General features: G+C 41.9%; 1 protein-coding gene across 1 annotated transcript; it reads left to right on the forward strand.

Annotated features, from left to right (window-relative positions):
• Nucleotides 1–5,718: 5,718 nt before the first annotated feature.
• Nucleotides 5,719–15,489, forward strand: LOC147799794 (uncharacterized). The gene is made up of 4 exons (XM_087133711.1): nt 5,719–5,977; nt 7,841–9,994; nt 11,228–11,706; nt 12,070–15,489. The coding sequence occupies exons 1-4, from the start codon at nt 5,896–5,898 to the stop codon at nt 12,367–12,369; spliced, it is 3,015 nt and encodes a 1,004-aa protein (XP_086989837.1). The 5' UTR covers nt 5,719–5,895; the 3' UTR covers nt 12,370–15,489.
• The last annotated feature ends 1,479 nt before the right edge of the window (nt 15,490–16,968 follow it).

Below are 16,968 nucleotides of genomic sequence, written 5' to 3' on the forward strand. Positions count from 1 at the left end.
TACAGCGGACGGGAAATTGACGACTTTATTCGAAGAAACGTGTGTTTCGTTTACAGCAAAATAGTAAAACTAAGAGAAAGAGTAGCGCCAGGAGAAACTTGTGGACATCATTTCCACCCGAACTTCAAAGGCGGGCTTTCGCAGCAAATATACAGAAAATGTTCAGTTTAACGTACTTTTCCTCTTCTATGGTTTCTCTCAATAATTTGTCTGGAGACATCTTGAAAGATAACAGCAAGCCATGCATTGTATTTTCCTTCAAATAAGGTTGAAAAATAGACCATCTTGATTGTTTAAAACTTCTTTCAAGAAACAGATCGACGGGTGCATCTTTGTACTTTCCAACTCAAAACATTACAATATAAACCGTGCAAATTGGAGAGTTGCGCACGTGCATTATAACACATGATAACATTCAGGAAATAAGCCACCATTTCATTGAAGACGAGATCTTAAATCACTGCAAAACCTTTTTGACGTGACATTTTATGACACCCCTGGGTCACTGAAGGATGCGTGCTATTTCAAGAAATCTGCTCGCGGCTCTTACGTGGGTGAAATTGTCTGGATGTTGCTATAGCATACCAAGTGTGCCCTTGGAAACAGATATTAGTCTTACGGGGTAAAGCTACTTACGAGAATAATGATATATATCAAATTTCATCTCTGGTCAAAACAAGTGTCATCATATTCAGAGTTCTTACTCAACGACCAATTGAGTGTCTTTGTTAGCAGCTATTCTACACGACAATAACTTGCTCGGGGTCCAAGCTCATCACGCGTGCACAGAGTGTGCTTGAATGCCAAGATTGACAAGCGTCAATTTGTAACTTTTCCAAGCTCAGCTTCGAGGCTGATGGCTGACACCCTAGCTGGAGCCTCGGTCGTCGGTGATAAAATTGTCCATTAGTTCGTTTTCTAGGATTAATAAACTTCAGCATTTTTATGACGAGATATTAAGAGTTCACTATAAGATATCCAAAGGCAAAAATAATTCGATTTAAGATGACCTGCTAGTGAGATACCTTTTTACTTCATTATTACGCTACAGGAGTCCTCAGTCCATGACAAAAGTGAACAAAAAATGCGCTGTTTTTGAAAGAGCGAAGCCCAGAAAAACGGCATGTGTGGGCGAACGCTCTCTCTGTGTCGATAAATTATACCCTGCATGCCGTTCGTCTCCTTACATGACGAATGTTAATTGGCGACAAAACGTTTGAGGTCATTTTTCCCTTTTTTGTCGAGTAAGCAATGTTCTTCCCTAGCTGACCCCGAATATTCTTGCACGACATTTCGCACCATTACAAGCAGATAAAATGATCGACTTTACTGTACATGTACCTCCGTGCCACAAGGCAGTTGGTTTTTGGAGAGCTTTTAAATTCTGTTCCTTGCCTTTCACCTGCTCTTTACACCTATTTGTTGATATCAGAATTTATACGTAACCTTCAACTCCATTCTAAGTTTTTATTACTCAAGGCCTTCATCATTTTCTCTCAAGCAACCTAGTTCCTTTTCAAGAGAACAGGTGCATTTCAATTAACCAAATCCCAGAACAAGAAACCTTTTATCTCCGCACAAGGCTGGCCATAACTCAGGGTCTCAGGGAAAAAGCCCTCATTTGCTTTTAAGGAAGTTATCCCCGTTGGGCTAGGCTCCGGGGGACTGTTTCCGTTTCGAGAGAGATTGTGAATTTCGACGAGGTATAATGGGATTGAGCAATAATTCCAGTATATTTTACTCCTGGTTTTCGAAGTTCAAAGTTGTGTCCATCGTTTCTTCTTTTTTGGTTTCGTTAGTGTTTTTTTTTTTGACAGTTTCCTTTCTTTATAGGTTATGTATACAAAACGACCTGAGAGAATGGACTGAACAACAATGCCAAACGTGGCACTCCGTGGCATCTACAAAAACAAGAACTGCACACACTGAAATTTCATTCCAAATAAAACGTCATTTTTTATCGACTTAATAATACATGTAGTTGTTTGCGTGCTCGGACTTTTCTGGTGTGCTAATCATCATGGGGGATGTAGATCATACATATTCATGCTGTCATGAACCTAGTTACATACCACCGTTTTAATTAATTTATAAATAAATGGAAGATTGCTAACAGACCCCGACAGTTCTCAAGCACTTCTACATTTTGGCTATCGCTTTTTTTTCGAAATGGGAGTCACAAGAGACTCTTTCCAGTCTGTAGGGAAAATACCAGGTGTGAGTGAAGTATTAATGGTCCTGGCAATAACCGAAAGCAATGTGTGTACTTCCACCACAAGAGGATGTTGGCAAGAGGTTGAGAGGACACGATTTGTGAACGAGGTATATAATGAGTCTCTTCACCTTGATTTCTATAAGTAGCGATGAGAAGCTTGCAGTCCAACATGCATGTACCTGTATGTTCATGCCCCTAGAGACAACGTTCATTACAAGCGCGCATGCGCACTTCTTTTTTTTGTGCCAGCAGACGACGTTATAGCACGGAATTTTTCAACGACTGACCTCGTAAAATACCAAAGTGTAAAAGCATAAATAAATTTCGGGAGGATCTAAACACAACACCACGAACAACACACAATCTTCCTCCATTTGTAAGATTTTTAAATAACAGTAAATATCAAAACAGTAAAAAAAAGTGGATTTTACGGACCTTTTCTAACAACGAAAAAAATCGAAAAATGCAAAATTTTGCACTAATTTCATCAAATAATCATAAAAAAAATAAGTTTTCTGAGACAAAATCTAGCACCAAATCAAAGATTCGTCCTTAATGGACTGAATAAAATTTTAAATAGGTATTATAATTAGGTCATTTTGAATCACCCCAAAATCGTTTCGATCCAATGGTTCACGAAACTTCAAAACTGTTTTGTTTCCATTTTTATTACCAAAATGATTATCCAACACGGGAATGATGATTTTCTGTTAGACTGTACAGATTTGGTAGGTACTAATGCCATTTCTTAAGGTAGAATCGTTAAGTTCGTGACATTTCCTGCTCATCACTTCTTCCGCTGCTGTGGACACTGACCAGTGCACTTGACCAGTGACTCGCCGCTACAAGAATGTCACTCAAAAGTCTGCCCTTACAAGAGTATGGTACTATGGTATCCTCTTTTTTTTCAAAACTTTGACGAAGCAATAATTCCTGACATGAAGAATTAAGTTTTATTAGGACATAATTTTTCAGATGAGATATGTGACCTATAGTTCCAATATAAAATGTCTAGATTCACACGATTTCGCGCGAATGTTTGGTTCAAAATCTTATTAAAAAAAAGCAAAATTGAGTGCAATCGATTAAGACAGTCTTCTGGTTTATATGAATCTCGTTTATATTACCGGGAAACTTATTTTTTAATAGATATTAATCAAATATGGCAACACTCAATTTTTTCAGGTGAAAAACAAAACATTTGGGGGTTATTTTATTACTTTTTGTCTAGTAGGGCACAAAATCAATGCTACTGAAAAATAAAACAGTGAATGTAATTGGCATCTGTCATGAAAAATGTCATTATTTATACTCCGTTTCCTGGAAATCCATTAATTAACAAAAATACCACCTCATTTTGCAGTCACTCATCAGAAATCAGACATAGCCTGTTGCTATTCTGCTGTTAAGTGAATGTATTGAGCATGCGCCGTTTGGTAATGAGCGCCATGAACATACATGCCTGCTATTAACCAAGGGTGGATTAATTTCGCTTGAAGGAGATGTGCTTACACTCGCTCAGAAAACTGCCGCTTGACCGCATTCCTTCTTGATTACGACAGAATTCAACATAATCTTATTACTTCGCATCCTTTTTTCACTACCGGCATCGCTTTTTAACTCACGGCATAACCGTTCATTTTACATCATAGTTCCCCTTTTTGACTACAGCCAGGATTCCCTTTTAATGGGTCCAAACTTGCCCACGTGACTGACTGATTACCTGCTTATTGGCACCCCTGAGGAGCACGCTTCATCGGTTGAAAAAGCCATTTTGGTTGGGAGTACTCATTTTGTTGGTAGCGATGCAACTGCAACGCTTACATTTCATGGTCGTTCGTGAACCAACAATGAACAGTTAGCCTACTGCCGAACGAGCCTCCGAGCCTCTTTTGATCCAGCTGGGACCCCACTGGAAATCTATTACATGTACTTAATATTGGCGACTCTTTTTCACCACGACTCGCGAAAACATCCCTCAGGTTTTTCGGATTGTTATAGTCAATCCATTACTTCATTCATTCTTATCTGTCGTGTCAATCTTCGGGTCAGGGAAATTATCGGTCAATGAAGATCACCACTGGCGTTTATACAGCCTGTGGAGTAGAAAATACATTGCGCTTACGCTAGAAAGTTCTTTGTGTTTCGTTTTGGTTTCATGGTGTGCGCGCCATTAGATATTTGACTCGGTCTTCAAATTTCTGGTGAACAGCCTTCTCTAGCAGTCAGATACAATGGAATCTCGTTAAATAAAAGCACTGTTGATATAAGATTCTGCTTATAACAAGATTCTGCTCATAAAATCTTGGGTCCAAATCCTTTGTTTTTCATTGTTTTCATTCCTGATAATACAAGGTTCCTGTTGTAACAAGGTGATCTGTCAAGTCCAAGAGACCTCTTATTAATGAAGTTTGACAGTAGTTAGAAATCTAGGTAAGAGGTTATCTGATTGCTAAGTTTAGTGTATGATATCTCTTGTTTACAATGGATTCTTCCTGACGATTCCTAGAGAGATCTTTGGACCGATGGTTCCCGCTTTCGCACACAGTTTCAGTATTAAGCTTTGAGTCTGCAAATTATAAACTAACACTTCTCCAGATGTGCAATCACACGGCACACGCGCAGAGACCCCACAACAGCCCTATTTCAAAATATACGCGTTTGTCAGTTTATTAAGTTTATCACAAAATACTGTGTCACTGCTTGTCAAATGTCGTCATGAATTCCCAACATCCAAATTCACGTCATTTAAGTTTGTGTTATTCATTTATACTCTTGGTGACAATAATTTACAGTAAAAGAATTCTAAAGCTTGAAAAGGTCGACAAATGATGTAGAAAACGAGACGAAAATCAGAACTAGAGTGGTCTTGATAATCACAAAGAACCCAGAAACACGATTTGGTAACAAAGCAAAGGGCGTACGCAAAAGGACAGACGAGAAAGAGAGGTTTTACTCACAATGAAAGCTTCAAACTCTTGGTTAAGACAGTGGTTGGTATTGCTGTCCAGTTTTCCTTTTGCTTCATAGGATCCCAGTTTACTAAAACGCTATTGTCCTCGTGGGATTTTCAAAGAAATTGGAAGTCAGACTATATGTGGGCTTTGGTACTAATTGTGTCTTCTTCAACTCAATCTACTTCAGTAATTGCATTGGTCATGGTCATCGTTCGCTGCAATCGATATGATTCCCATTACTAGGTTGGGGACGGCTTGGCAGACAGTGAGCTTGGCCATTAGCAAACCGGGCTCAGTGGTTGGTCGATTGGTTCTTTTATGAGCATGCTGAAGAACGCGAAACAGCTTCCCAAACACCGAACAGTTGCCCTGGCAATTTGTCACGTACATTATCATGGGGAAATGGGCACATACCAGAATAACCAATCAGTGCGTCATGCAGCACTGGTCACTGATAAATCCAACCCACGTCGACAGCGCTAGTAGGCAAAAAGCATAAATTGTCCACTTTCCTAAAACAGGTCCATTTATTAGTCGCCATTCACGCGGAGCGTAACTCTGAAGAAAGTCAACGCGTCAGTGGACGACACTCTTCAGTTGCTCTGACGTGCAAAGATACGGTGTCGAAAATAGTGTGACATCTTGCGTTTCACCATCTTATTTGGACCCTCTTACCAAATGATTTAAAATCAAGTGATTTTATTGGTGACGCTAACTCTGAAAATGGCGATTCGCCTACAACGATTCGGTTTTATCATCGCTTGGCTTTGGTGCGCAGATGCGTATGGTTTATCGACTACAACAGGTAAGAATGTGCACGCTCAGATCAAGAGCCCGTCGTTTGGTTTTAAGTGTGGTCACAGCGGAGTGTGGTCCAGAAATAACTGTGCTCTTCGAATGTGCTTTTTGCTGTTTGTAGGGAAAGACCGTTGCAAACTCCTTTCCGGGAAATGGGCTGGAAAATTCCGACCAATCATTTCTAAAGTTTAGGCCACTGTCCTAGTATCAAAGTTAATGGAGAATCATTATGCCCAAGCATTGTTTTTGCCTAATGTTAGGCACCAGGTCAATAACTGCTTAACTGTTAGGCTTAAAGAATGACAATGGGTTTAAAATATAATAGTACAAATAAAAATAACCAAAAATGAGTCACTTGGGAGACATTCCCATAGGATTTTTTTTTCAAACTTTACCGTCCCATAATTCAATATTCCCTAATCCGATCTTAACCAAACTTTGCATGTTTTCCTTTCAGACCCTAATCTATCATCTCTCAAAATGTGGAGGATAAAAATTTTCCTCCTTTTGGTAGCTGGAGCATTAGGGAGACATTTCAATGACCCATGTCTCCTAATGTTGAAACAATTACCATAAAATGTCTCCCAAGTAACCTATTTGGAAATATAACATTTTCTACAAAACTTGGCTAAAATGAGGCACGTTTGTCAATATTTTAGGGAGAGAATTAACGCGGTTGGGTTATCTGTTTACCCAACAGTTAAACGATTCATCTGGCCAAAAAATGCTCATCGTTTTACAGTGAAGGCCCAGTCCCCCCCAAAAAAATCTTATTAAATCTAAATAAACCACCAGTTATTGCGATGATAAAGTATCGCGTAAAGAAGGCGCTCCATGAATGCTGCATCATTCATGTATAGCTTGTGAGGCCGACATCACCCGATCCGACTACCCAGTGCTACCGCTGCCAAGAGAGCCCGAAAGTTGATCACAGGTGGCGCACTTCCAGAAACCTAACGTGCACAAATTTCAGAATTTACAATCATTTGTCGTTCACTTTCCTCTGACTATAACCACCTGCAAACAAAAGGCCTTATTGTGAAATATTCTTTGGCATATTAATCCACAGGAATTGTAAAAGAAAGTCTAACCTGAAACAGAATTTCCAAAACTTGACCGCTCACCTCCTCTGGATACTTGTAAACAGATGAAAAGTCGTTGCATTATAATGGTAGTCCTTACGTAAACACTGACATTAAAACGGGAGACCGAAATTAGTTTATCCGTTTACAAATTAAGAAAAAGTTAACCTCCAGGTCTCTTCAGGCTTGTGAGCCACAGTTCACAGGGAGCTTTGGAGAAATTATACCAGAAATGCCTAATAAAATAACAAGAAAAAAAGAAAAACGTACCTTCCTAGAGTCGAACCATCACAGACATTCTCCACACTATTGCTTTTATTACGCTTTTTTTTTTGCTAAAATCGATCAGCGTCTTTGTTCCCCTCTATTGTGTCTGGACCCTGCATAATGCAGAAGATGCTGTTACATAATTCATTTTGCTATTATTATGCATTACCAATAAGTTTCATCAGTGACATCCGCTCTACAACCTTCATTCATTAACAGAGGGGGGTTGTATGGTCAACATAACGAGTTCAGAGTAACTGCTTGCATAATAATGTGAATAAATAGCCCCATACTCAGTAGAGACGTAATAAAGGAATAAATATGTGCTTGGCCGGTCTTAGATGTGCGTTTACGACCGGCTTAGGAGAATGGACACGACTAATGCCCAACCCGCAGGCCAGCGCATTATCCTCTGAACCCCTGAACAAAGATTCAGCCCCTCCCCCAGCCTACTCTCAGGTGGTAGGCATGTACGTACATTTTCTAGTAAGTATCGTGTTCAATTTTTACTTTTATTTCAGAAATCGGCCACATTACAGAACCCACTGCAACGCTGCTCTACGGCACCGATGAGGCGACTACAGCGGCACGAGACGAGATTACCTACGCCTGCCCAGCTGAGTATCCGTGGTGGCACTCGTGCCAATTTGGCGGTTGTTCGGAGCCTCAATGGCTAAGAAAGTTCTGCCACTGCGACGAGCTCTGCGAGGAGTATAGCGACTGTTGCCCAGACTACAAAGAAGCATGTGTTGATCGTGACCAAGTTACAGTCCCTAACGGAGGCGAAGAGGGTGAAAGCTCTGGTAATGAGACTGCAAGGTTTTCTGCTGATTTGTCACCATTTTCGTCCAATATCTCGGATGGGACGATTCCGGATGTGAAATCGACGGCTGGAGCGAAGTCCAGTGTTCGGGGATGGCTGAAAAGCAATGTCACAAAGTGTGTCCAGACGGCCGAGTTTGACCCTGACGGACACGAACCCCGAAAGGGTTACTGGCTTGTAGCTGTCTGTCCGATGGACTGGTCCGGAGATCCCGGAATCCGAGAGCTCTGTCAGGACACGGCTGGAATCGACGGATTCGATGCTATTCCTGTGGAAGGCACGGATGGACGCCACTATAGGAACGTCTACTGCGCTATGTGTCATGGCTTACCTCGTGGTAACATTACTTTCTGGTCCGTTTCGTATACATCTGGTCTGGTGGCAGATGTGAACACAAGCCAAGCGGTTCAGATTGCAAGAGGTCAATCTCTGCATCCAGGTTTCTGGAAGACCCTCCAGCCTCCTGGAAAAGAAAACCAGCAGCGTTCCTCGGACTCATCACTTCGCACATGCGTTATTGTCGACCGATCACCCTGTCTAATCAGCCACTCCCAAACCAACTCCCTCTGTCGTCAGCACTTCGCTCCAATTGCAGCGAACGGCACGACCTTCAGGAACTTAGCGTGTTCTCGATGCGATGGAAGTCAGGGGCACCCTGCCCAAGCAGAATGGTGTCCCAGTACGATGGCCGTCCTAAGCAGATGGAAATCGTCGATGATCTCGCTACTGATTTTCTCTGACCGAGTGGAAGTAAGCAGCTCCTATGGAAAGGAGTTTATGGGTACCGTATCCTGCACACCCTATCAGATCTACGACCCTTTCCTGGATGTCTGCCGATACCTAACGTGCCCGGATGGTTTTGTCTTGACAGCAGGTGGCCTCGGGTGCGCAAGAATTTACGAGACTGAGGGCAATGCAAATGACCAGACTTCGAAGATAGAGGTCGCCCTCACCGTCAAAGGGAGTTTCGACGGGAGAGTTTTGACCTCAGACGGCATTTGGGACGCAATTGTTCACCAAACTGCAAAAAATTACCAGTCAAACATCTCAGCCTGCAGAGTCGCAGAAGAAGTTACCGATATCATCCAGGTCAAACAAAACGGCGAGTTCTGCAGAAACGCCAGTATTGTTAGAGTGTGTGCAATGGATGCCGCCATCTTAGATTCCTCGGATTTATGTTTAACCGGCAGCACATTCACATGTAAAGTAAATGTTTCGTTCGAAAGTGGGGCAACCTCTGTTGACCAATTCATTGCCGGGAATGAAATAATTTCTGGGCAGTGCCTTTCGAGCAACCTCGGCAATGTTACTATACAACTTGACTATTTCGTCATTTCCACTTTCTGTGAATCTCTTTCAAACCAAACCCGGGATAAAACTGAGTCCAATAATGGATCCACCGCCACCTCAAAAGTTGCCTACATTCTAGACAACCACTCAGGATCCTTTACAATCTTACAGAATGATTCGTGCAAGGAGGTCGATGTAGAGTGCCCTCTATTGACATTTTCTAAAGACGATTACGTCATCACAGGCGCTCTCAAGGATTCGATCAAACTCAAGCCATATAACCAAATGCTTCGCAGTGGAGAGTTCAACATGAAGGCCAACGGAGAAGTCGAGGTCTGCAACTTTTTTCAAGGTGTGGCGCCCTCTGTGGCCCCACCTATGCAGATGTCAAACTCCGCCCACTTCATCCTCACCGTTGTGGGCAGCAGCCTGTCTCTCGTGGGCGTGGTGGTCACGATCGCCACCTACGTCGCGTTCCCGACTCTTCGCCGCAACGCTGCAGGGCGCTCTCTCATGAGTCTGGTGGTGGCGCTCTTTCTCGCCCAGCTGACAATGCTTATAGGTGAGTCGAGTGGTAGACGGAAAAGGAGGACACGTACAACGGCGTGCGTCATGCATATTATGCTCAGGACGCATACAATACGTACTGTACACTTTCTGAGCACAATATGCATATGACGACGGCGTTCTACGTGTCTTCCTTTTCTGTCTACTGAGTCGAGTACGGCTGTGTCCAAATAAAGTGGCTGTGGCTGGACTTAACGCAGATGGAAACAGCCGCTAGCCTGAGGCTTTCACACATGCGTTTTTCCAGCACCAGCAGCAACTTTCTCTCACTTGTTAATTAAGATTGACCTGTACTTTCGGAAAATTTATTCGAGCTCTCACCGGACAGAATCGCCGTATCCGTATGATCAAGCGCCCCACCATCTTGCTTGTTTCACACACCACATAGACGGCCACCCAGGTTGCCGGGGGTTCCCCGTGGAAGCTTGTCAAACGTGCCCTGAGACATAATGCTACGATGGTGCTTTGCGAACTCCCTTGACAATTGTTTTACGAAAGGGTTCTAGAGTCTCTGGTGCCATTGGATAGAACTTGTAGCTGCTCATGAAAGTTTGAAAGAATATTGAATTTCCTTTAGAAATACAAAACTTGCTAAATTTAAAGTGGTACGTCGCATTGTATGGTGAAGGTTTTCACTTCAAAGGAATCCAACTCCTGTTGCCGATTTTTGACGATTGTTTTAGCTAAGTCAAATCTTAAACTTTGATACATGATATTACGCTTTTCTGTTAAAACGTATCGATAATGAAATAGAGTAAGCGTACTACCGGTATTAGATTGAAGTCATTTGGCGCCCTCAAGAAATTTGTTTCGAATATGTAATGACAGAGGGCCACATCCACGATGTCCATGTTCCTTCTGCAATGGGCGTTGACACAAAATGCCATTTTGGTTGGCAGAAGTTGTCTTCCAGTGATGCACGCATTTAATTAATGAGTCCCCATCCGTGTGGAGCCGAAACGGTTGTTAAACTGACTGACCGACTAATTGACCGACCAACAGACCGAACGACCGACCCACCAGCCGAACAACCGACTGACTGATCTCCTCCTATCCATCATGGGGAATGTAGAGCTACCCAGGCCTGCTGAGCGGCGAGCTTGTGGCAAGCTGCCAGCTAGCCCACCATGGTGATTCGTGGACGGTTCCTAGATGTTGTTATACTATCACAGTCTAATCTAAATGTGCAAAACATTATAATTTCAAGCTTTGTTATATTGCAATGTAGGCCTTGACCGGACGGATGTTCGTGCTCTCTGTGCCATGTTTGCCATTGGCTCCCACTACTTCTGGCTGGCTGCTTTCTTCTGGATGAACACGCTTGCCATCGACATTTACCGCACCTTTGGCATCGGCACTAAAATATATGACCCCAACGTTAGGCGCTTTGGTGTGTACGCCCTCTACGCCTGGGGCGCGCCAACGCTCATCGTCGTCACTGTCGCGGTCCTGAGCTTCTGCGGCTGCGTGGAGGCTGACGTCACCTACGGCTCAGAGCATGTGTGCTGGGTTGGGAACGGCATGGCTAACCTGCTGTCTTTCGGCCTTCCGGTTATTACGATTCTCTGCTCCAACGCAGTCCTGTTTTCTCTCACTGTGGCCGGTGTCAGGAGGACGCGTACGATATCGAAGCGGATGAATATCACCCAAGGACAGAGCGGCTCGACGGCTAAGAGGTCCAGCAGTGATCTTGTACTGTATTTGAAGGTAACTCTATACTGTCCCCCAATATATACTTGAAAGTTCTAATTGTTTGAAAATCCCCTCACAAAAGCTGCGCCCTTAATTTTTTTTAATTTGGCTGTGAGAGAGTGAGCCCTGAAAACGCTATGGCACTTGCATTCTGTTTGAAAAGATGAAAGATTTTGCTTTGAAATTCAAACTACTATAAACCCATTTCCCAATCAAAATAAACTTGTAGACGACAGACCGTTTGCCAACAAGCCATGATAAAAATGACCATAGCAATGTCCAAATACCCTGCGACCGGAACAAGCGTACATGGAAATTGGCGTGTATGTTATTTCTTAAGCTAACACCTAATTTTTCTTTCTTCCCTCAACTGCACAGTTAACAGCAATCATGGGCTTCACCTGGATATTCGGCTTCGTAGCCTCCTTCTCAGGCGTCGAATTCTTCTGGTACCCCTTCATTGGCCTGAACTCCACCCAAGGGGTGCTGGTCTGCCTGGCTTTCGTCTGCAATCGGCGCGTGCTGGGTATGTGGAGGGCGTGGGGGAAGTTGCGCTGCGGGCGTTACCTGCCGGACGCGTCCGACACGTCGGGCACGATACATGGTACCAGGCCGTATCATGTGTCCGTGACGGACCAGAGCCACGCGGAGAGTGCAACAAAAATCACCGATTTCTAGCTTCAGAGAGCCGGGTTCTGTACATCTGGAAAGATGTAATTGCTGCGGGTAATTAAACCCGTAAACCTGAGGCTTGAGTGACATCCTATTGGTCGAAGAGGCTTGTATAAACGCGTGCGTACAACCTGCTCAAGAGCGTCTTGGCCACCGCAATTATTTACCGTAATGGGTTTCAATTTTAGTCGTCGGAGGTGTATATTTATTCCCAATTTAAAACAAGTAAGTCAGTCGGATAATATAAAATTATAGTATGTTCGTTAAACGCTGTATGTACATGTACATCATTATATACATGTATATAATCATCTTATCGTAAAACAAAAATCAGCAAACGTGAAGTAGTTGGTGTAAAAAGACTGAATATTCAACTTTATGTACATGTTTCGATCTTGTTTTATACTGGGGTTCTGTTTCCAAAATTATTGCATTTTTGTGCGTTTAGGGCATTCTTTTTCATTTTTAACGCCTTGAGTAGAAAAATTCCCTCATCGGTTAAAAGAGCCATGTTGGTCGGGAGCTTTTATTTTGCTGGTAGCGACACGACCGTAATGCGTGCATTTCATAGTCGTTCGTGAACCAGCGAAGTGCAGTTCCGACCAAAGGAGAGTCCATTGCTATAGGAAAACTGCGCCCACTTTTCGTTTCTCCATTTTCACCAGTCTAAAGTTAAATTTCTACTGATCCGGTGTAATCAAACTAAAATTTATCGAAATGCAAAGGATTTTGAATATCTATAGTTGTATCGCTATGCGGAAAATACCATTTACTTTTTTTAGTTCTGTCTATAATTCTGACCGTTCGCAACGAAAAGTAAATAAAGCCAGAAATAAAAAGCAGGTTTATCATATTAGCATGAAAACAAATTTGTTTTCCTTTCCTTTGCCTTATTTTCTAACATTTCTTCTCTATTTTTTATTTCATTTTCTTTAACGCAAAATCTTCCGTTCCGCGATGGTAAAGATCGATAACCACTAGCTTAATTTTTCCTACGTTTTCGTTTCCCAAAGCATTTATATATAATTCCTTCTAGACTCATTTTTTACATTTGCAAATACGAATCAGTAAGCATGTTATGCCAAAGAAACGAATTTAAATGGAAGAATGTTGAAATATTTTCTGATTGAGTAAACAGAAGTCGTGACCAACCTTTGTCAAAGGCATCAGACGAATTGGAACGAACGAATAAACAACTACAGTATTTGAAATTTTAATCAATTTATTCAACAAATTACTGCTCAAATAACGAAACCGAATGACAATTTTTGATGTTCAAATGAGGATCATAAGGGAGCATTCAATTTAAAAGAAATGTTAATGGGTCTGCCTTATTAATTAAACTGAACTGAATTAAACTGTGTTTGTATCATTTTGTTTTTAACTAACACAGGTTGGTAAACCTACATTAAACACATGACCTGTATTACTATTATTCTCAACGTATTCACAAAGTGTGGTGCACGTAATCATCTATAAACCTTTGATTATGTAATGTTATTTTAGGAATGAAGGATGTATGCTGAATACTTTCTGTAAAGTTAGATTGTCTGGTTGCTGTTGTTGTTTAATAATTCCATCTGAGTGGGGTTTGTCAACTTAACTCAATTCAAGTACAGATATTGTATATGCAGAACCCTTTGCACGAAATTGACGGACCAACATGTGGTTTGCCAGTACGAGATTTTCCTTCGACCCTCTGTATGGCCCTCCGTAGACCTGACCCGGGTGACACTAGCCAGTTGACCCAAATACCTTTACAAGTACTTATTAGATTGAATATTATAATTCAGTTGTGGTAGCCGGGTTTTCTCTCATATATACACCGTTGTACTACAATCACTTTGTCATTTACAGCGTCAGTTACTGCAGTTTCGAAGTTGAATAAGGGAATTTGCCACTTTTTGTTCTTGGATAAGGTCAATGTCGTAAGTGTTCTTTATTCTCTTTCAATGATAATGAATGAATTGGAAATTGTTGTACGAGAATTTACACCTTACCACAAGTAATCCGATTTAAATTATACAAATCTTAACTATTGCTTATTAAGTTTAGTTTAAATTAGTGATTGGATGTTAATTCTCTTTGCGTAGATTGAACCATCATCGACATCGATATCGACATCATCGGCATCATCGTCAGATACACGCAGAATAAATGATGGTGATATGTGCGTAATATACTGATGCGTCCGATGTGTTGAGAGGTTCGGCAGTGGCAAATGTCTCTTTGAGTTTTTTCCGTCACACTTTCACTGTTTGTTTTGTTAGACTATCCACCAAATATCCTAGATGATCATTTGCGAGATTTCCATACTGCTGTTCGTATGGCATGTGTGCGATTTGAGGTATACTGACCGGCAAAACACCAGACAGTGGCAATAAAAAACCACTAGTTGAGGGGAGCGGGTTAGCGTAGCGGTTCTTTCCTCGCTTTTCACCAATGAGGCCTGGGTTGGAGTCCCCCGGCTTGGCCCAGGCTTTAAGTGCATTTGGTTTCCAATCCATACTCGCTCTCGCAGGTTTTCTCCGGGTACTCTGGTTTCCTCCTGCCTCTAAAACTGGACCTTCTTCCCAACTCCGTAATGTGATGCTGATTAATAAAGTGTATAATTAAACAAAATAGGCTGAGTTGCTGAAAGCGCCATTAAAATAAAACAACAAATTTGAAGACTAATCTGGTTACCAGACTGATGAATCTGATTACTTCCTATCGATTCAATGGTTCAGTGCCACGTGACAAAAAAGAAGGAAGTTCTCCGATTTCCGAATACATCCCAAATACACCGAACTCATCATTGATAACATTCAGATAGTATCTTTGTTGGTGGGACATTTTCGGCAGTGTTATAACGTATGTGATGTAATGAATGTAAGTCAAACATGCTTTACAAACGGCGACAGTCATGATTGATGTATTTTAACGGCGGTAAATACCGCACAAAGCAAAGTGACCGACGTATTAAATGGACAACTCCTGCATCTACTGAAATACCTGTATATGTTTTGGGTGGCAATCCAGCGGGGCCATCTTGTTATTCTGTTAAAATATTTTGTCTGTCTCAATTTAAAAATAATTTCTTCTTTATTTTGTGTAGTTGTGAATTGTGTTTAGTATAAGCCTATCCCTGAGAATGAAATAAATAAACGAAAAGGGTTCCAGCCGAGACCACGGAAGTTATTTTTTTGCATGACGTTCGTGACAAAAACGGGGCTTTCCTAGTGACCCCTGAAATGTTGTGCCATGAGCTATATTTAATCATGGTTTATACCTGACCAAAGATTTTATTAAGAATCGTCAGGGAATCTTCAGGTCATGGAACCGAACTGAAAAAACGATGCATAGGGTGGATGCCACCTTACACTAGAGGGCGTTGTTCACAACACATAGGGGTGTAGACCATTAATTCAAGTGAGAATTTCTGACGAGCTCATTAGCATTAAAAGTGCCCCCACAGTATCTTTTGAAAAAGGAGATTGTTTGGCCCTCAAAATGGTGAGATTGTGTAAATTGTTGCCAGGATCAACTCCTTGGGTCTTTGAGTTTTCATATGAGAGCAGAAGGACTAAAACTACTGTTGAAAATGGTCCTAAGTGTCCGAGAAAGTTGACTGGGGTTTGCCACTTGAAAAATGGCTGCAATCAGACTTCGGAAAAATCACTTTTTTGGGGGGGGTGATTTCCTTTTGTGGGAATAAATAAGAATGCAATTTGTTAACCCACAAAAAATTGAAAAGAAATTGAAAGATAAATGACCAGACAAGAGTTCCACTGAAATAGTGTAAAATCAACCAAGTTTGGAGTCCCATGGCAGGCAACTGAAGTCTTTGAGGCCTCTCAAACAAAAAACAATATGTTGTTTGGTCCTTTAGATTTCATTTAATTTTCAATTTTTAGTCGGTTAACCAATGAATGTTTTTAATGATCCGCCAAAAACAAACTCGCCCCCAAAAAAGTGAATGTTCCCAAGTCTTCCCAGCGGCCATTTTTCAAATGACATCCCTCACCTTCCTCGGGCTCTTCTGACTAATCTTCAATCCCATTTTTGTCTGCTTTGCCCCCAGGTGGGTGCCCCTGAATCTACAGAGATGATCCTGAGCCAAACTGACACAATCCCACCATTTCTTGGCCCAAACAGACCCCTCTTTTCGAAAGAAACTGTAGGGGTACTTTTGTGCGCCTCAGCCCAGCGGAGAATCTTCCTTGAATTGGGACACTGCACCCTGTACAGCGTTTATTACGAACAGTACTACGGAAGCGTATTTAGGACATGACTGAAAAAAGTGAACTGCTATTTCGCCAGGGCGGATAAGTATTTCGCCTGGGAAAATTAGTGTTTCGCCGAACAGATTAGCGATTCGTCCGGGCTAATCAGTGTTTTGCCTGGGTAAAAAAGTGTGTCGGAATGGATAATGATTTTCTTTTTATGGGGGAGGGGGGTTGACTCAGACAGACCGCTCCAATTTTCCCTACCATTGTGTCGAAGATGCAAAGCCACTCGAGAAGTGCACTTTCATTCCTGCATAGAGCAAAGGCAGAGATATTATCCTAATTAATCACCTTTTCCGCAGATTAAATTAACAGAAATGTCAATAAACTGATTGAA

The sequence above is a fragment of the Acanthaster planci genome, linkage group LG02, assembly GCF_054643075.1.
Source record: "Acanthaster planci isolate LZ-2023a linkage group LG02, COTS_SCS, whole genome shotgun sequence".
NCBI lineage: Eukaryota > Metazoa > Echinodermata > Asteroidea > Valvatida > Acanthasteridae > Acanthaster > Acanthaster planci.

Coding starts and splice junctions, on each gene's coding strand:
- LOC147799794 (XM_087133711.1), top strand. CDS start 5,896: ATGGCGATTCGCCTACAACGATTCGGTTTTATCATCGCTTGGCTTTGG. Junction 5,978..7,840: donor TGGTTTATCGACTACAACAG/GTAAGAATGTGC, acceptor CTTTTATTTCAG/AAATCGGCCACATTACAGAA. Junction 9,995..11,227: donor CCAGCTGACAATGCTTATAG/GTGAGTCGAGTG, acceptor ATTGCAATGTAG/GCCTTGACCGGACGGATGTT.